Source organism: Anas platyrhynchos, chromosome 15 (genome assembly GCF_047663525.1).
Source record: "Anas platyrhynchos isolate ZD024472 breed Pekin duck chromosome 15, IASCAAS_PekinDuck_T2T, whole genome shotgun sequence".
Classification (NCBI taxonomy): Eukaryota; Metazoa; Chordata; class Aves; order Anseriformes; family Anatidae; genus Anas; species Anas platyrhynchos.
In genome coordinates, this window is record NC_092601.1 from 7,157,444 (window position 1) to 7,178,353 (window position 20,910).

General features: G+C 46.6%; 1 protein-coding gene across 4 annotated transcripts in view; it reads left to right on the plus strand.

Annotated features, from left to right (window-relative positions):
• Positions 1–939: 939 nt before the first annotated feature.
• SEC14L5 (SEC14 like lipid binding 5) overlaps positions 940–20,910 on the plus strand; it is a 39,336-nt gene continuing 19,365 nt past the window's right edge. Inside the window, exons 1-6 of one of the 4 annotated variants that reach the window (XM_038186889.2) lie at positions 940–1,079; positions 3,026–3,129; positions 3,765–3,876; positions 5,047–5,122; positions 19,845–19,994; positions 20,109–20,240. In XM_038186889.2, the coding sequence (XP_038042817.2) occupies positions 5,060–5,122; positions 19,845–19,994; positions 20,109–20,240 (345 nt within the window). In that variant the 5' untranslated portion in view covers positions 940–1,079; positions 3,026–3,129; positions 3,765–3,876; positions 5,047–5,059. Of the gene's footprint in view, positions 1,080–3,025; positions 3,130–3,686; positions 3,877–5,046; positions 5,123–19,844; positions 19,995–20,108; positions 20,241–20,910 lie in introns of those variants that run through there. The other 3 variants (XM_038186890.2, XM_038186888.2, XM_072023636.1) reach the window with 3 other exon arrangements.

The window sequence follows — 20,910 nt, forward strand, 5'->3', positions numbered from 1 at the left end:
CTCGCTGTGCCGTGCCTGAGGCACCCCAGTACGTGGTGCCCCTCACAGAATCACAGAATCACAGAATTTCCAGGTTGGAAGAGACCTCAAAATCATCGAATCCAACCTCTGACCTAACGCTAACAGTCCCCACTAAACCATATCCCTAAGCTCTACATCTAAACGTCTTTTGAAGACTTCCAGGGATGGTGACTCCACCACTTCCCTGGGCAGCCTGTTCCAATGCCTCACAACCCTTTCAGTAAAGAAGTTCTTCCTAACATCTAACCTAAAACTCCCCTGGCGCAAAAATCCCCTGGCGCTCACTGTGTGCAGCCTCCCCAGGGGTCATGGCAGAACACCTCCTCGGGCACAATGACTGAGGAAAAGAGGCTGGGAGGTGGGAACGGAGCCCATGGGCACTTGGCTGAGCACCACTGAACTCAGGGCAAAACCAGCCCTGGGGACGTTAGCTCTGAGCACACAGCCCTGTGGCTACAAACACCCCCACAGCACCGGGACCGTACAGCCCGCGGCGTGCGGCCGCTGCCCTCAGCTCAGGGCAGGCTCCCTGCACACACCCCTCACCGGGGACCGCACAGCCCCAAGCCTTAACGGGGCGTGAGGGGAAGAGAAACCCGGGGTACACGGCGAGGGGCGGGGCCGAACGGGCGGGGCCGAACGGGCGGGGCCGAACGGGCGGGGCCGAACGGGCGGGGCCGAACGGGCGGGGCCGAACGGGCGGGGCCGAACGGGCGGGGCCGAACGGGCGGGGCCGAACGGGCGGGGCGGGGCACAGCACAATGGACAGCGCTCTGCGGCGCCGTGCGGCGGGGCGGGGCCGTAAGGGGGAGGCGGGGGCCGGGGCGCGGCCGCGCTCGGTCCCTCGGTGCCGGCGCCGGGCGGGGAGCGGGGCCGCAGCCGCCCGCGGGTGGGAGGCAGCCCCGGAGCCGCCCGCCCCGCCCCGCCTCAAGATGCCGGCCCTGCCCCGCCCGCCCCCCCGGGGCTTCGGAGCCGCCCCGAGGGGCCGGGAGGCCGCCGCCAGCCGGGGCCGGTAGCGCTGCGGGCAGTGCCGGGACGAAGCCGCCGGGGGACCGCCGGTAAGCGGGGGGCGATGCCGATGCCGGGCGGCCGCTGGGGCTGGGGCTGGGGGGAAGCGGGGGAGGAGGTGCCGGCAGTGGAAGCGTACCGGGGCACAGCTCCGTGTTCTGCTCCCCTGGATCAAGCTGCAAAGGACAGGACTTACTCTTACACCAAAGAGCTCCCACAGCCATCCTGCAGCTTGCTGCCGTCCCGTGTCACAGCCGCTGTGGCACAAGGTGCGGTGACAGCACCCAGCGAAGCGAGAGGCAGCCAAGGCACTGAGGTGTCACACACGCCTTCCTCGCCGTGTTGCTCGAGAAGCAGGGGGTAAAAGGCTACAGCCCCGCCGGGTCCCGCTTCTCTAACCGTAAATGTCAGCTCAGCTGGGTGCTGCGGCTGCCTTTCGCATGTCAGAGTACAATTTGAGGAAGTCTGGAAGCCTTGCTATTTTCAGCAGGGTTTTTTTTCAAAGCGAACAAACAAAACCCTCAACAACAACGAGAAAAACAACACACACACACAAAAAAAACCTAAACAACCACAACAACCCTGCTGAGTTGTTCTCCATCGAAAAGAAGCCACCATGGGTGGGAGAAGTTAGTGAAGTCCCTGGATGCTGAGTTCAGCATCCAACAGGCGGTCCTAATGTGGCAGGAGCTGAATGACCTCGTAGTAGCCTTGGTGAGAAGCAGGGGTTGGGGGCTTTGATTTGGGGCTTTACATATATTTAATATATAAACCCAGTTTGTCATTTCCAGCCAACCATTTGGCCATACTCTGTCACGTATGCTTCCCTTGCAAATAACAGAATAAAAGTTAAGCATATGGAAAATCCCTCAGGTGCACAGTGGATGATTCTAAATAAAGTGGAAGCACGCAGCTTATGGCGCTGCCTCTCCTCCCTCAGCTGCGTGTGTTGTGGTGCGTGTTCCTCATGGGAGCCCTCCCAGTCTTCAGGCTCAGCTTAACTCGTAGCGATGGCTTCGCGTGCTATGTTCCAAACTCACCTTTTCCCCGAAACGCTGCCACAGTTACAGCAGGGAAATGTGTGTGCAGTCAGGGGCTGTGTCCTTCCCATCCGTGCCTTCCTTCCCCTGGTGCAGTGCCAGCTGGTGCATCTCAAGCTTATAATTAACTCGCTGCCTTCTAGGGTTTGGTTCATCTGTGAATTGCTGCATGGGCTGTAGCGAAAGGGGCATGTGGGCCAGCTGGGCTCTGCGGGGAGCCCCAGGCTGCCGAGTCCCCGTGCTGCTGGCATCACTGTCACAGTGTCACGGGATGCTCTGGGAAGTGGGGTTGCTGCCGCTGTCCTGTGAGTCCAGGTGGGCGATATCTGAAGCACTAGAGACACTACAAATGTCTGATTGAGGTGGGTGAAGGTGGGTTAGATGCGTTGTTTCCGTGCATTGACTGCTCCAGCCTGAGTTCTCCAAACTGTGCTGGGCTCGGCTGGCTGAGACCGTGATCTTCCTTGGTGCTGCCCAGTGTGTGGCACGGGACTGCCTCTCGGTGTGGGCTGACAGTTGGAAGTGATGGAGCTGTGGTTCACGGAGTCACTGCTATTTAGCTGAGCCCCGTTTCCTAACAGTGCTTTTAGCCAGGTGTAAATACAGAGCAGGTGGCCTGGGCTGCTGGGGAGGCTGGAGTGGCAGGATGGACGTTTAAGGAGCAGATGTATTCTGTAGTTGCATAGCTGCTTTTTGGCCTTCTCTGCAAGGTGGCTGAACGTACCTGCTCATCATCTCAGTGAAGTACTCAAAATGACTTTTAAAACACTTCTTCCTTTCATATCTAAAAGCTCTAGGAAGAAGCGTGTCTTTAGCGAGTCTGACTCAGCTACCCACTGGGAGCACCTGAAAATCTTATGTCATTTTCACTGCTAATCATCTACCTGTATCCCTGTGCACAGGGTGGCAAACTTCCACACTTTCATTGCCTTTTTATTTATTTATTTTTTCTCCAGGAGTTATAGCTAGAGTCCCTCCTGCTTTGAGAAGCAGCATGACTGTCTCACAGCTCTGTTTTGAGGAGAGAGCATAGGAGGTCTGCCAGTGCACCTTTCCCAAGGTATGGAAGGCTTCTAGGGCAGGCATGAGTTATCAGCTGTCTTTCTTCCATTATTTTTTGGGGTGTAATTTTCACTGACCCCTTTGCTCAGACCTCCCTCGGCTGGAGAAGCATGGGGTGGTAAACCTGGGGCAGTTCGGTACTGCAGCTGCTGGAGGAACAGCACGGGCCAAGCAGCATGGTTAAGGCTGTGCAAGGACAGCTTGTGCCACCCTGCTGCTGGCGACTCCGTTTCCAGGCTGAGGGTGGCCCTGGACTGTTCTGAGGCTTTTTCCTGCCCCACTCTCTGACCCCTTCCTGCAGTGCTGCCGGAGTTCCCAGTTTAGCAGGCGAGGTCAGAACGGGGAGCGAGATGACAGCTAAATACCTGTGACAAGGCTTCTCTTGCTATATTTGCACTTCCTCAGAAGGTTCCCGCACAGCGTAGGTATCGCGCTTACATAATCATATTACAGCGTTGCGTTACAAGGTGCCCCGTGCCTCTCTTGGCTCGGGTATCTGATACGTGATAGCAGCCCAGGCTTCCTGGCTGTTTGCTTGCCCCTGCTCCGCTCGCTTCAGTTGGAGGTGGATGCTGTGCTGATGCTTTCTCTCCGCATTTATTTGTTCTGCGCGGACCGGCTTGGTATTGGTAGGACTCCCAGAGACCCAGCAAGTCCCGATCGGTGCTGCTTGGGTAACGCGATCCTCTGCAGAGTAACTGTCCGCTTGTGAGACCCTGCTTCTACAAACATTCCCCAGTCTCAGGTACCCAAACTTTTTTTAAAGCCTCTTTTCCCTCTCTCCCTTGCTTAATGCTTCGATTTTAGTGTATAATAGCATTTTGTAGCAGTCTTACTGGAGGAGAATCTCCTGCCATTTGCCTTTTAAGTCATATTTCACCTCCGGTTTTTGGCTTTAAATGTCAGGGATAAGTTGTCTTCTGCTCGGACTGTCGAGTTCAGTGCCACACTGCGTCATGTTGCCAAGGGCTGTGTCTGCTCAGCAGTGGAATTTGAGTGGGGTGGAAGCAGCACAGCGTCTCAAACCAGCTGTCTGGCCTCTTGCGTTTTGGATTTTGTAGATGGCATTAACAGGAGCAGTGGAAGGGACCCTAAAGGAGTTGCAGAAAGCAGCCTGATAAGTTATTTGTACTTCTGTACTTCCTTGAGATGCTTGTTGCTGATGCATATTGGAGGGTTAAAACCCCAGCAGAAGAGTATGAGGGAGGAATCCTGATGAGAACAGTGAGGGGTGGCTAGGAGAAATGAAATGCCGAGAACTGAATTGTTTCCATGCGTGCAGCTATTGCCTTGGTTCAGCTGGAAGCAGTGGGCATCCAGGCAGTGGGATGTGATTGCCAGCTTAGCGTCAGGCGTGTTCTCTAAGCATGCTGTTTCCTTTTCCTTTCTCTTAGCGGGTTAAAACAGCTGAATGCTACTCTGTGCATAAAAGCATTTAAAATGCCAAGATACGGGAAGCCGTGGAAACTTTCAACAAAAGGGATTTTGCATAATGATATCACACATAATGCAGAAAAGGGAAAGGAGGAGAAAAATTGCCGTTTAGCTTTTGCAAGGCCCCGAAGAGAGGCTTCCTTCTCCTGAGCATAACTGATCTTGGCTTTGCACCTCTGGCTTGTGCTTTAGTTATCTGAAGTTTTGTTTGTCAAAGTCACCGCAGTAGTGCTGGGAAGCAGCAAAGGATGCTGCTGCCCGTGGGACGCAGCGCTAGGGCTGCAGAGACCTGCCTTTTGTTTCTCTGTCTGCCACCAACCTGCAAAGTGAGGCTGGGCAGCCCATCCACCTAGTGTGTCTCCTCCTCCTGCTTGCAGGAGAGTTAAGGTTTTTCATAAGGTCCGGTTGTGCAAGCTGCTGCAATGTGTTCTGGTGTTCGATGTGAGGGATCTGAAATTCTCCAATTTTATTTGTCTTACAGGTGTGCGGTAAAAATGGTGCAGAAGTACCAGTCCCCAGTTCGAGTCTACAAATATCCTTTTGAGCTCGTCATGGCAGTGAGTAACGCTCAGCACTTTTACTTCTCCAGCTGTTACGGGCTGCAAGCTCAGGCCAGTGGGAGGTGGGGAACTGCAGTTTTGGCCAGCGTATCCTCGTGGCAACCTTGTGTGGGTACATTGCAGGATCAGAGGTTTAGCTCTCAGTCTTTTGTCCCTTCTTTTTTTTCTTATTTTGAATTCTTATTTTTCACAGAAAAATTTTTATAGAGATTTTTTTATATAATCTATATCTCAATATTTTAATAGAAACACTTGAGTCGCTGGAGAAAACAACAAAAAAACACTATTGTTATTGCTCTTTTTCACAAAAGGAAAAAATTGTGATGTTCAGGTAGATGTGGCCAGTTTGTTGCCAGATACCTTTACATTATCACCAAATGCCATTCTGTTCAGAATTTCTCTAGTTCTGAACCCAGTCAGTATTGTAGGATTTATGTATCCAAGAAATCCATTCTAAATCAATGAGCTTCCTGATTTGATTTAAAAACTAGAAATCTTTGGAAAAGGTCTACCGTATTGTTCTTCCCTGTTTACCTCATCACTGAAATGTTGGGAGAGATTTCCAGAAGGGGCTCGAGGGCTGTAGTTTGCTAGTTAGTTGTGCAGAAAGCTAACATGACCCTGGCAGCTTCCTTTGGTATGATTTCAGTGGCATTTAAATTTTTGGACTTTTCTACTGTTCTTTAGTTTGTGAGTCAAATATGCTTCGGAAAGGTTGCTCCTTGCAATTCAAGGGCTGCACTGGGCATGGATCCCCGAGCCTTAGTATTTGACACTTTTTTTTCTTCCCTGCTGAGCAAGGATACCAGTTTTCTTTGGTCTTCTAGGAATCCCGTTTTGAAGAAAGGAAGGTATAGCCTGTAGGTAGCTGAAATCATTCCCCTGAATGGAAAGGAGAGCCTGGTGTAACACATTGTGTTCCTTTTGACAGTGTTGCCTCTTTTGGGTTCCTGGGAAATAAGTGCAATAAGTTTTTTTTCTATCCAAAACAGTCTCTAGTCTTCAAATTCAATAGTTAAAACTGGAAGAGAGATTCTTTGCTTGGTCCTAAGTGTGAATAACGTATCCCAAAGGCAGCAGCTGTCTCTCAGCTGGGAGCAGGTGCCGTTCACTTTAATGCTACCTGGTTATCAAAGTAAATGTTTCCTTTCTGACAGGTGGGCTCCCACACCACAGTTTCCCCCCCTTTTTTCTCTTTCCAGTCCTGTCCAAGTTTGCCGTGTCTGCTAGCAGCTCTGCCAGCCACATGCTCCAGAAGTGCTGCAGCTGGGGCTGATGTTCATCTTAGGGAAACTATTCTGGCTGTGCTTTTTGCTCTCCCAGTGCGTTCTGTGTTAGAATAAGATACCAGCACTTGTTACAGAGATGCTGGTAGACTGCTCTGTGCATACCTCTCCATGTTCTCACTGTCCGCCTTAGCAGGATAACCCTAACACCAGATGCCCCTCAATAGATTGGCTGCTAATACAGGAGGGCTGTCTCTAGACAAATCCTTTGTAAGCTCGTTAGCAAAATGCCAGGGTTTGATGGGTTTATTTTTCAAGTGGTTTAGTTTTATTTGCTCCCGGTTTTTCAGCATGACAGAATGTAAAATTCCCTGGGATTTCAAAGATGGGATTGTAAATGTCATCTGTGAGGAGTGCAGAAACTCAAATTCCTGTTACCTTAGCGAAATTATTAGTTGTCTTTATAAAGATTAAGTTACTTGTCCAAGGTCACCCAAAGGACTGTGGTAGTGTAGGATACTGAGTATAGACCCCTTAGTCCCACTCTAATCTCCTGTGACAATCACATGTCTGCAGCAGGATCTGCTTTATTATGCAGACCGGCATTATAAAGACTCTAAAGAGTGGTTGAATCCAGTGGCAGTCCACACTGGCTGAACTGGATGCAGCCTTCGTTATTGTATTAGATGTGTTTGGATGGAGTCTTCCCTTTGTGTGGAGGCAGCGCAGATTTCAGAGCTGTCAGGTGCTAGCTGTCAGTTGCTGGAAGTTTTGCAGGGAGTGTGGGCGTGCAGTGAAGCTGTTTTGCTCCTCGGCACATGGCATTGCTGTTAATCTGCCTCACCAGAAATCTGACAGCAGCTTCCTCGGTGCTGGGAACCTTACATTCAGCTGCTTTCATCTTTTCCCCTCTAATGCTTCCTGCGAACCTTTGGAGTGCTGTGCTGTCATAACGTGCCTGATGGCAAGAGAGCAAAGATGGTGTGGGGAAACTCAACTCGCCTCCTTATTTTCTGGGTCCCCACGCACTCTTCAACCTGATGGTGCTTATGCTTGATCTGTGTAACGGGAGGGTCGTGCTTCTGGTGGTCTGCACAGGGTGTGTTGTGAGCTAAGGAGTGTTTGTTAGGAAAAGTGTTCTTCCCCCAGAGCCTCTGACGCTGGGGCACTGCTGTAGTAACCAGCCTGCGCGTGCTTCGTTCGGTTGTGAGGTTCTGAGAAATAAGGTGGCTGTAGCCAAATGATTCATTGCATCCTGCCCTTAAAACGCATAGCATTTCCCATGCCTTTTGCTGAGCCCTGCCATCAGGAACGTGATTTATCTTGCTGGGGCTTGTTCAGGGTGCACGTATGTGCAGCTCATCCTCTAGACAGCATGGGGCTGTGCATGACAGGAGAGCCAGTGCTTTTACTTGTTAATACCTGTGTTATTGTGTGTCTCTGGATAATTGGCTATGGATTTACATTTGCATTTGCTGGTCACTCACCCTTCTGCAGCTTGCATTTGGGCATTTGCAGGCAGCAGATTTGACACATCTTCCAAGTCCTTCAGACTGCATTCCCCTTCTTGCTATCTTTGCCAGTCTTACGCGTCTGAGAAAATAAAGAGGAATCAGCCTAGTGAGTCTCCCGGTCATTCAGGAGTTCTGAACCTTTTTTTCTTCCTCTTACTGGAAGACTCTTCTCTTCTTCTTAAACAAAGGATGATCCTTTCACCCCTGTCATTCACAGAAGTCATGTTTGTGTGCTTTGTTCCTAATCTGCACTTGCGTTAAATGATCACAAGCATTGTGCTCTTCAAATTATAACCAGTGCCTGACATCTTCATCCTTTATACTTGAAAAGTACCTTGACTCATGATACGTTTTGTTAGCTTGTCGTGTTTTTCATTTCCATTTTCTCTCTCTTTTTTTTTCCCCCATTGTTTCTCATTTTAAATGGAGCTGTTCTGTCAAAAGGGCTGTCCGCACATCTTTGGACTTGATCTTGTTTTATCCTCAGTTAGATCAGCAGGTTTGAATTTGTGTGTTTCTCAGATTTCATTTTAGAGCCAGAAAAATCACTAAGTGTAACACACTTTGTTTTCTTGGGGTAGTAGTTGTAATTTTAATGTTAAACATTTTATACTAGAATTTTATAAAGAGGGAAAGATCCAAAAGGAGAAGTATTTCTGCCATATAGCTCACGAGTATTAACTCAATCTGGATGATGCAAATTGTTGTGAGCCCTCACTGGCATGTGGAGATGAGTTTGATTTGTGCGAGCAAGTCTAAAATGTGTAGTTGCACAGGAAACAAGGCTAAGAGAGATTGCATTTCTCATATTATTTGTTGCCAATGAATTATTAGGTCAGGTAAGGTAGCTTAAGACTTTGAAAGCAGTAGAATTTCTTTCTTACTAATTTAAGTATTGCACTCAGCCCATTGCACTGCTGGTTTTCAATACTTCGTAGCATACCCTAATTTTGCTTAGGATAGCTCCTAATGCTACAGATCTGGAATACCTGCCCGCTCTTATGTGGTCTTGCACTCGCTGTATAGTTTGAATTGCCATAATAGTGCTGTAAACGACAAGCTTCGCGACAGCACTTCTGTCAATTATTTGTTCTTCTTGCCTCATCTATGATGCACTTCATATTCAGGCTATGGTTTCTGCTCAGAGCGAGGGCTCTTTCTGCACAGCGGTTTGCCAAGGGAACAGTGCAAGATGCAGGTCCTGGAAAGGTAATGTTCTGCTGGCAGACTTTACAGCCTCAACCGAATCACACTTTTATCACTTCATTATCTCAGATTCTATCTTTTCTGTGAAATGAAAGCTCTGCAAAACACAGAACGCTCCTAGGTTAAAGACTGGGTTTATTTAAGAGCTAAAAGGCCGTATGTATGTATATATGTGGGTGTACGCATGTAATCTGACATTCACACTTACAGCATACAGGATATCAGCTTTGTGTTTACAACCTTTGAGTAGCTTATTACTCTTACCGAAAATGTCATGGTTTTGAAAAGACAGAACAAAGATCGTGTTTGGAAGCTGGCAGTAGCATTAGCTCTCATTACACCAGTTGTGATCCATGCTTAGGACCAAACTGCTCTTGAGCCCCATGGTGCAAGTCAGTGCTCCCTTCTGTATGGCCTCCTTTCTTGGGGCTGCCATGGCATGTGTGGACATACGAGCAGCTGAGAACCTGCTCTCTGGAAAACGTGCTCATGGACAGCAGTGGTGTGTTTATCCCGCAGGTTGGGTGGTGCCCTTCCATCTAGGGCTCATCTGCTGCTGTCTCCAACAAAGCTGCGTGCAGCATTAGTTTTGGATGGGAGAGCAGCGAGTGCGTTTGGCACACAGACATTTGCTATCTCAGGTATCTCTCAAGTTAATCTGTTAGGTGGCAGCTCCTGATCTCCCTTCTGCGTTGGTCTGCATGTAGAAACTTGGTTGTCTAGCCACGTGTACTTCCAAGCAGCTCTATGCTTGTCTTCTAGTTTTAGTGGCAATGAAGCGTTCTTTGCATTTGATTTATCTTACCTGAAAAATAAAGAACTCCAGGTCAAGTTAAGGGAAACATGATGGTGTATGCTTCTGTTACTTCTCGGTATGGTTTGAGTGTTGGCTGGCTGGTGATTTTAGTGCAGGCTGCAAAAGTTGCAGTTTTAGTCTCAGAAACCATTTCACATGGAATCAGTAGCAGAAACTTTCCTTCTCCATCATCTTTACTCTCATCCTCTAGCACAGGGTCATGGCCCGGCAAAAGCAATCATCTGTGGTCCTTGTGTGGGATGTTTTTCTCACAAGCCCAACTCTGCTGGGCCAGTCTTGCTGATACTCCCTGGGTCTGGCAGGGGTCCTTGCTCTTGCCCCCAAATAATCCACCAGCAGTTCAGCTTTGTCCACGCTGGCTGTCTACAGGTTGGCAAAGATGCTTTGCAGCCACTGAAGCTTTGCTCATTTGCACCAGTTGAAGGTCTGGCCCACAGTAATGTGCAAGAATCAAACATCCAGTACAACTAAAACCAAAATGCATCATTCTTTATTTCACTTTCTGGTATTCTTTTGTGCCAACAGTGATGGGAAGCTTGTGTACGCAGCCTAATTGAAAGCAGCTCCTTGCTGTTTTAGCTGTCAGGATTAAAGGTGAGGGGGAACTGAATGTTGTACAAATGTTCTAGCCATTAAGGTCCTGATGGCTACAGTTCCTTTCCATACACCTTTTTGAAATTATTTTTATTTGTACCTTTTCAGTATGAATGTGTTGCATTACAGATGCTAGATCTTTAAGTAGCATTATATAATGACTGTTCTCTTGTCGCATTTAGCACATCGAGTGTAAAAAGAGACGGTTTAAATCCTAATACATTGTTGATGCTCTGCTCTCTAATGCTGTGGTGTCTTAAAGGGTTCAATATTTCACTGACTGATGCTGTGATTCTCTTGAAGCAGAGCCTCTAAGCCTTCGTTGTGCCAGGTAGACACCAAACAGCTTGCAGTACACATTGGTTACCAGTATAACGTACAAGCAGAATGATGTCTCGCAAGAATCATGCTAGCTCTGAGGGTTTGTTTAGTGTGACAAGTTCAATGTGTGTCTTCGCAGCCCATCCAGGTCTCAGAAAGGCTGCTGCCATCTCTGACAGATCAGATGTGCAGACTGGCTGTCAACTACAGTGCAATGTCTTACAGTGCCTGCAGCGCAGATGCACCACAGAATACACTGGGATTTCCTATATATTTAATTGTAATTACAGACTCCCCATCTGGAGCTCCAAGACACTGTCATTAATCCAGCAACACCACAGGCTGATTTAAATAAAGAAAAGTAGAATCTTAACCAAAATCTGTGATGCCAGTTCGTAGCCTCCGCTTTCAAGCGTGAACTCTGGAAAAAGAAGAGCGCTTGCTGCAGGGAGAGCAGAGCGGCTTCTGGCAGCTGGCATCCCTCTGAAGCCACGGCGATGGTGCAGCTGATCAGCGGGCTGTGCAGAGGAGCTGAAAAGATTGGAGGGGAGCTCTAGGCACAGCATCCGTGGGAGTGCCTGCAACGGCCTGCTACCCACTGTGTCCTTGGGTAGCTGCGGATAACACGTGGTAGAGCTTTGCAGTCTGTAGCCTGAGTGCCCAGTGCTCAAAGGCTCCTTTGAATCTGCTGCCATAGATAATGACACAGATTTCAGATAGTGTTGGAAACAGTATTTCTAGTTGATGGTACCCTAGAGATTGAGAAAAGTGCAAGGCGGGAAATATTTTTTAATAGTTGTTCTTTGATGCTCAGTCCCTGTCGTATATCCCATGAAATGTCCCGACAGCCATCTGGGCAGTCAGTAAGAAATGGATACTCCCCTCTCAAGATAAATGTACTCACTGTAGCAGGATTGTTAGGTATATAGTGCTTGTCTATCGAGTGCAGGCAAAATCATCTTTGGATCTGGATGGTCTGTCTCTAACTATGGTCCATGCCAATGTTTTAAAGGAAGGCAGCTTTCCTTGCCTTTTTTTGGCAGTGTTCTGAAGGTAGGTTTGTTGTGACTATCAGGAGTTACTGGGTTAACATTTTATGTGCTTACAGAGGATCTAGCGTTGACTCAAGACACGATGCTTGAGTGTGACTTGATGGTTTGAAGCCATGCTGTCAAGATGCACTATAAATATCCCCTCATCTTACTGCTGAGAAGCATTTGGCAAAAGAATTCTGAAAGTAATGATTCCTGTGTCAGCTGGGATGATTCTTCACAGCTGTATTCATTTGTTCAGTCCCTGTGCCCTGCCACCACCTCCTCCTGTTATTAAGCAGGCTGAGAGTGAGCAATAGTCAGGCTGACTTAAAGAGCTGACATTTCTCTTCAGATTATGGTGTGGGACATTTCCCCTCGAGCAAGTAGAGAATGTTTGGTGAATGCTGTATACCACAGCCGCTGGAAGCGGGTGGAAGAAGAGCTTATTTGGATTTCTGGAGAACTGCTGGCAACATCTGTGTACCTGGCCTTGCTTATAGTGTGTGTTGAGGGGATCATGCAAGTCCCTTTTGATAAACCTGGACTGCCAGTGCTAAGGCTCTGTCTGCTTGGTAAGAATGGCACAGGAATGGGTGGTGCTGGCACCATGCATGGGTTTGGAGAGATGACTTAAGTAATTCGATCATTCAAGGAATCTGAACAGGGTCGTCCCTCTTTTGTTTAATCACCTTCTCCCACTGCAACATGGAGGCTTACGGCCTTGAAGAAGACTGAGTGGTTTCTCAAGCTTAATTTGATGAGCACAGTCTGTAAACTAAGCTGTAGTTCAAAGGCACTGCAGCATAGCACAAGGGGACAGCACAGATAGAGGTGTCACCACTGTCTTGTATTACAGCAGTGTCAAGAAGACCCTTCTGCCTTCTGAATGTATAAGTACAGAAGTTAAAACTCTTGAGCAGGGACTAAAATAGGTGAGAAAATTTAGAACTGTTAAATCAACTGTTAAATCCCAGCCAGCAATTTTTTAATTGTTAAGCGTGATGACCTGTCCAAGTTTGACTCTGAATTATGGCTGATATATTTAAATTCTTACAGTAGCTTCTGGCAACAACAGAGTGCCCTGCCAGCCATTAGGCATCGCTTTGCGAGCCAGCCTTTTTGATTTGGGGTGATTCACTGAGCAGCGTGCATGTGATGTAACACTTGATTGTTCTGCTTTGCTCTTTAAGGTGTTAGTCACCCGAGATGTCTGCTTCCTTGCCTTCCTAGCTCAGTCTATCTGTCTCTTTCCACAATGGGCTATGGCAAACGTGTCCAGCCAGCTAGCAAGAATTCCTGGATAAGGCGTTGCTTCCATGGCTGTTTGTAAAGGCCAGTGCATTGTGCTCTTTGTGACTTGAAGTGCTCCACCACCAACTTTCTTCCCTGGTAAGCAGAGGAGAACACTATAGCAGAATAGCAATGGGATATTGCTCCTCCTCAGACAGGAGGTCGGGCACGGTGGTAATTTCCCAAGCGAGCTTTGTGCAGCTGCAACGTGTGTCCTGGTTTCGGTAGGTTTGCCATGTCACTCGGTTGTGTCTGTATTGTAATGGACAGCTGCTGCTCCCTGAATTGTTTCTTTCAGCAAAATCTGAAGAAATGAGGCAAACCATTGGCTGTAGTCCAGGGAAACAGAACACTGGGCCAATGTTCATAGCCTGGGTAACTGTGGTCCAGTGGACTTCTGGCAAATTTCTTTCTAGCAAAATTGCTTTCTATCAGCCCCAAAAGATTTTTATGCTACTTTGCAGATGCTCTACACCTCTTCAAAGGGAGGTCCCCTTTCCCCTGACTTCAGCACATTTCTGTACCCCAAATATCCATTTGATCCCCCCAGTTGTTTCCATGTGTTGTGGGATTTTTGTGCTGCATGTAGCTTGCAAAAAGCACATATCTGTTCTAGGGATTAAGAAGCAAATGGATTATTGCGTGTGTATTCACCAGACAAACCTTTGTTTTCCTTCCAGCACTTAGGCTAAGTAGTAGGATGGTTTGTTGGATGAAATCATTGCTTTTTCTACTAGAAGGCAATAATCTGAAAATACCTGAATCTGGAGAGAGATGATTATGTACCATTAGAGCTGCTCAAATTAGAACTGACAAGGGGTCTTATCTTGGTCTTGGCATTCCTTTTCAAAAGGATGGTAATCTGGACACCTGTAGATCAAAGCCTGTAGATCAAAGCTTGATGTCACGTCTTCTCCTCTTTCCCCATTCATCTGAACATAGATACACATTTTCTTACTTTATCCTGGCAAACTGTACATGGCTGCAACATGATGTTGAGGAACCTCAGCAATACAAATGTAAACCCTGATCATGAAAGTTTGAAGTGTTTTAGGTCTTAATGCAAGGAGGAAATCTTTTACTTGTAGCCTACTCGCTTGGTATTGACTGTGGCAGGTTCTGTCTTCATCAAGTGGATAAAAGCTTAGTTCCCTCATGCATTCTATACCACATAATTTTCCCCAGTAGCTGAGGTCTTATATTCTTGAAGATCCCTCTTGAATTCAGCTTGGCCTACAAGAGTCAGTCTGTGGTTTTTCCAATTCTGTGCTCTTGCCTGAATCTGAAAGAGCAGATATCCATGAAGCTGTCACTAAGGAGTCCCACCAGTTTTTAAAAAATAAAATAAAATAAAAAAGACAGCCATTTAGCCAGTGTAGAGCACCAGTTATCAAGTAGAAGATGCACATCTTCCTGCCAACTGCTATTCCAACATAACTCGATATGTTCCTGTATGATTTTGTGGACAGCAGCATTTAGCACGCAAGCATTTTGTTTACTCTGCTAAAGGCTCTGCCTGCTGATAGGGAGGAACCAAACCAGTCACGTCTTTGGTGTGTATGGCCAAGAAGCCTGAAGAGTCACTGCTCTATGAGGTGCCTGGTGTGGGGAGAAAGTCAGAGCTTTGTATATACCCTGCTCCTGACTTCTTGTGTAATCCACCTCAGTTTTCTTTCCTAAACTAAGAGAATAATGTTTCCTTTAGGATATTAAGGTAAGAAACCAGATCTAACAACAGCTGTGTGGTTCTGGAGCACATTGGAGCTGCTCTGGGCTGGAAGAAACTAGCAAGAGCCTGTTGGTGTGCAGGAGAGTTTGTTTTCTGAGGTGTTTCGTTTCATGCAGTAATTCAGTGCTTGGACTTCCTGTTGTTTTTGATTCCTAAGGCCTCTGTTGTATAATTGATTTCAAGGTCACTTGCTAAAAGGTTGTGGAAACCTGCAGAGGAGAAACAGGAGTAGCTGTTATGAAAGATCGAACCCTCTGGCTATGTGCTGTAGTGCTCTGGATCACAAAGGAAACAGCAGTGATATAGCCATTGTCAATCTACTGGAGATTGAACCGGAGAGGGGAGCAGCAGCGCTTGTACTGTTGGTGTCTCTAACACCTTGGTGCTAGGAAGGTGGAGGACCTGCTCTGGAGGAGGGGATTAGTCAAGTGAAGTCCAGAATGGAAATTTCCCCTTCTCTCTGTGGTGGTGAGGCTTTAGAATGTTGTTTTTTGGTTTTAATGCTTGTTTTCATGTGTGACTTGTTCTCGTTTGGTGTCCAGCTGACCTCCAGGGCGATCTGTTTTCACAGATGCTTTTTTTTATACTGGTTATTGAGTATTTGCCCAACACTTCAGGACGCTTAAGTGCAACTTCTTTGGGTTGTCCTCATAGGTTCTCTTCTCATGACAAAAACTATGAAGGTGATTTTTGTCTGCCACACCAATAGTCCCATAATATGAGAGTTCAAACAGATCCCAAATTCTTTTGCTTTACCAAGCACTCTTGTGAAATTTAATGATGTGTAATTTCAATCTGATGAAGGTGACTATAATGGTTTAAATGACACTTGTACGTTGATTGGATTATATATATAGTCCGCTACAGAAGAGCAGTGTTGCACTGTTTTTGCAACAATCCTGAAAAAAAAAAAAAAGGGAAGAAAACAGCTTGATTTAGAGTAGGACATCTGTGGGCCTGATCAACCAGCTCTTGTGAAATGGTTGTTTCAGGGGTTAGGAGAGTGCCCTAATCTGAACCTGTAAGAAAAGAATTACTGTAAACTGGGATGTTGAGGGAGTTTGCTTGGATTACCAAGTGCGTGCTGTGCTCTGGCTTGCCTAGACAGCTCCTGTGGCTGTGCCTGGGGACTTTCTTCAGCCCAGTCTGGTGTGGAGTCAACAGAAGAGTGATTGTGCTAGAAAAGGAGCCCAAGTCAGGATTCAGGCTGATGGGCTGATGTGCTGGCTCGACTGGGTGGGAGGATTTGCAGGAGGTACGCAAAATGCTCACTAGTTCTGCCTATCAATGCTAATCCCAGAAGGATTTAGAGGGGAGGGAACGGCTTCACTGAGCCTTTTTCTTTTTTTAATATATACTGCTGCTGTTCAAGACTTCAGTCATCAGGGTGGCTGTCTTAAAGAAATACAGTGGGCATGCACTTAGGAAAAAGTAGTGGCACAATACTGCTGTAATTTCCTCAGCAAAGAAGGGAGAGACAAGTTACAGCTCCTATACACAAGTCAGCACAGAGTTACAGCAGCAAGGAGGCGAGAGCACGCGCGGGCAGCTCAGCAGCTGAGGTATTAAAACAAGCTAATAATAAGTCTTCTGTGCCTTTCATTTGACTGGGATATTCTGTCATTCACCTCGCACTCTGCACAACTGTGGAGGAGGAGAAAATAATGACCAGTTCTGGTACTGGCCAGAAAAAATTAAGATATTTCTATGTCTTTGATTTCCCTCGACTTCTCTGCTGGAGCAGAAACGTACTGTTGTGTATGGATGCTGATTTTGCTGAGAAGATGTTGGGTGCCAGAGATGGAGTTCTTTCTTGGTAGCTCACTCTCTTCAGTGGTGAAAGATTCAGCATGTTAACAGTGTAAGTTTTGTGACTGAAGCATGGTGCTTCAGCTGTCCTTCACGTGATCTCAGGCATCTTTGGCCTGTTGTATTTTTAGAGTTGTTGTCGTGCAAAGAAGATTAGCAAAGGACTTAATATCAATGTGTAAAGGGGATTCGTTATCAAACATGGGCATGTTCTACCTATGCAGGTGATGGGTTTGCACTGTTAAATTAGTTATATCACCAGGGCTCGGCATAGATGTCTGTTCCCTGACCTTTTTTCATTCTCCAGATGTTCAGCTGAGACACTGTGTTAATAGTTGGCCTGATTTTGGTTTTGCTGGATTTAATGATGGTTTACTGGGAAGCTTGTCTTCAGCGGGATCAAGTGCATACCTGGTGGAAGAAGCGACAGCTGTGTGTTGAAACCAGTGGCCTCATCCTTCAAAGAGAGCCAGAGGTGCCTAGATTCAAAGGTGTTGTGTGGACCTTTCAATTTGCCATAATGGTCTTTCAGTGGCAAGGAGGCACTTGCAGCTCTGTATTCTTGGTGAAACTGCTGCAGTGAGGCCTTTGGAGGTTATCCATGCTTTGATTGTTTGCTGTCCTAGTGGGAAAACATCTCTTGGTTCTCCTCATGCACCTTCCCACGTGTCTGTGGCACAGCCACATCCCTGAAAGACTGGAGGAAGAGAAGCAGAGATCACCATACCTGAGCCTTTCTTCCAGTCCAGCTATTTTGCATTTCTTAAATTTGTGAGAAATCTGGAGCATCTGGGGCAAGGAAACCTTGGCCAGCCTTACAACTGACCTGCAGGAATGCATGGTGCTGGCCCAGCCCTTGTTTCCTAGGGTTAGTGCTGCACCACCCCGTGGCACCCGTGTGCCCGCAGCTGCCAGCTGAGGTGGCAAGGAGCTGGGCTGTGGATGGAGGTGGTAGGCCCCAAGGGCAGGATGAAGACTCTTCTGGGTGGCCAGACAGTCCTGAACCCTTCCCACGTCAGCTCCTGGTGCTTGAGGTGTTTTCTAGCCTCTGCACTAGTTGCTGTTTCCAAAATTATGGGGTCAACTGGGACAGCCTCCTCGTAGGCTGGGGTTTTCAGCAACACTTCTTTAATGGCATGCGTAAGGAGGTTTCAGTTCCAGTCACTGAAAAGGAGTTGCCAAATGTTCTGGTATCCCAGTGGCCTACAAAAGTGTTTACAGCATTCACTGTATGAATATTGAGACTCTAGTGATGAAAAATGGGTCATCTGGGCAGCCTGAAGAGACTCTCGCTTTGCATGCTGGAAAAGATTAACAAGGGAAAAGAGGGTAGAGACTCTCACCTTGGGATAGCAGGCGTGTGGAGGATGGGAAGTTGGGAGAGGGTGTGCAGAAGTACAAGTAGAAGTATGAATTTGGCCTGAGCAGATCAATGTGCTGGTGACTGCAGGCACTGGGGAGCAGGTGATAAGGCGTGCACCTTTCTGACCCGTGAGGGAAGGGCAGAACACCAGGAGCAGATAGCTGGAAGCATCCTTTGGCAGGGCCCAGCATCCATCTTGTCCATCTGAATTTCCATCAAAACCAGTTAAGCTCCCTAGAGCACGGGGTTTGCTTTCATTGCGTGGAACCAGTTGGACTGGTGTTGGAAACAGTCACTTGCTATGGGAAGTTTTATATTCACCTAAAGAGCTTTAATTTTTCTGGAGATCAGAAGGGAAAAGCACTGATGGAGGTCTCACAGATGCAGAGAAAGATCTTCAGCAGATATGGCAAAGGAAGCAGAATATTACTTGGTGTATTGGAGAGGATGTTTTAAATACGTATGTACTTTGTTTATGGCCAGAACTTCAGCTAGTATTTTGCTTGTACTTTTATCATGATTGGATAATCTTAAATAACTTCTGTTCTGTTCAGAGGTCTAGGATCAGGAGATGTGGAATGTGTCCTTAAGTGCCTGAGCTATTTTAAGAGCAGGTATTATTCCCAGAACCAGGGTACATGAATGCATACTGGGGCAATCAGCCTTTCAGAGTGCTGTGGTAATAGAGAATGCAGCCACCCCAGAGTGTGCCCATTGTGTTCTCTGGGTGCTGACAACTGAGCCAATCTCAATCATTATCATGTTAATGCTTTTTTCATGTATGGTAGATAAAAATATAAATACTCATGAGAGAATTACATGCTGTATAACATAGTTGCATCTTACAGAAGATAGGAAGATGGCAGCGGTTCATAAAGGTTATTCCATCATCTGTGGAATGATCAAAGATCTTAGGACCAAAATGATCCAGCTCTGTTGGTAATGCCATGGAAAGAGACCACAGGTTCTCCTCCAGTCACAGCTGTAGCTGAATCCTGGGCTGCTTCTACTAGTATTGCTACATTCTACATTTAGGATAGCAGCTCAACAGGCAAGGCATTTTTTCTAAATCAAAGTAAAATATTCCATCCTGCAAAAGTCGTGCCAAATAAGGAGATTCCTAAGCAGAGAGAAGCTGGGGAAGAGGAGGAATAATAGGTAACGTTTATGCAAGTTAACTTAATTTGCTGCAAGTGTGATAGAAAACTTTTTTTTTTTTTTTTTTGCTAGAGCTATTAAAGAACCTTTGGATAAAAGGTTTCAGATGGATATGAGTCAATTAAATCAAGAAGGGTTTCAGAACCAGGAACAGAATTACTTTAGGAATGGATAGATCAAGGCAAATGAGTAGCTAATAATTGGTGTTCTTACCCTTGGTAGTTTGGAGCTGCTAGAACCATTAAACAAAACACGTCACATTTTTAGGGCACAAGAGTATTAAATATTTTAAATAGCTTCTTCATACAGGCAATATATCTGACTTCTGTCATCTCTGGGTCTTTAAGTAGCAGAAATCAGCATAGTTGGCCTTTCTTATGATCACTGAAGATTTGGTTCCTAGTGTTCAAGTTAGGATTCCCTTCCCAGGCTTTTATTTCCACTTCATTTGAGAAAGAAATGTTAAGATGTGCTTAGCAGGATGACTGACACAAGTGGGTGCCAGCTTTGTTTACATGTGTTTTGATTTAACTTACCTCCCTTTTTCTCAGAGAAGAAAGACATCTGTTGGACTCTTACTGTAAGGGAATTAAGTAATTCAGAGAGGGTTAAAGTTTATCTGGCCAGGAGATGCAACTTGCACGGTTTTCACTTCCAGGCATATGAAAAGCGCTTTCCTACATGTCCGGAGATTCCAGTCTTCCTAGGGAGTGAAATCCTGCACGAATCCAAGAGTGATGATGGAGCTATACATATCATTGAACGGAGCTGTAAACTGAATGTGGATGCTCCCAGGCTGCTAAAGAAGGCAAGTTGAACATAAGGGGTGGAGATGTTGTTGGCTGGCTCAGATTGTTACTGATTCCTAAGGCTGTCCTTTCTCTCCATTTTTTAAATATATTTGGTTCTTCATCCTTCTCAGATTGCAGGCGTGGAGTATGTTTTCTTCATACAGAAAAACACAGTGAACTGGAAAGAGCGGACTCTCCGCATTGAAGCCCACAATGAGACTTTTGCCAACCGTGTTGTCGTCCTCGAGACGTGCAGCTACTCAGTAAGTGCCTTTTTTCTGTTTGTCTGTGAAGAAAGTGTTGAAAGTCATGTGCTAACATACAGGGTGAAGTTGTTTGAGTGAATTTGACCACTGGACTGTAACACAACAGTTAGATACTGGAAGGCCACTAGGTTTTAGAGAGCCTCTTCCAGTGCTTTTGTGGGGCTTGAGAAACTTCCTAAAATTGACTGACTCTGTGGTTGGAGTGTTAAGCTCTAGAGTGAGAGTAGAAAAGATGGCTGGTGCTTCAGAATTGACAGTGTTCCCTGAGTTTTTCAGCTTGAAATTCAGGTTGCTAAAAGTGTCTGGAGCTTGGGCGTATATTTAGATCTGGATGTTTAAGAGGAAACCTAAATTGCCAGAGAAGTCTGGTAATTAACTTCTTGCCAGCAAGTAAGTCAAAGTTTTAGCATCTCATCATGATCTTCTTGCCCTAAATATCTGGGGAAAGTTCTTGAGTGTTATTTGTAGCCTGGGATGTCCTGCTTTATGGCGGTATCTTCAGCAACAGTGTGTCATTTCATCCTAATTGTGCTATTAGGGATCAGTCACCATTAAATAGCTTCACCTGTTTCTGGAAGCAATCAGATAGTGGTTTTTGTTCCCTAAACAAAAGTCCAGATCCTGTTACTTACCTGCCCTCTTGGCAACTGGATAACAGCTCAGCTTC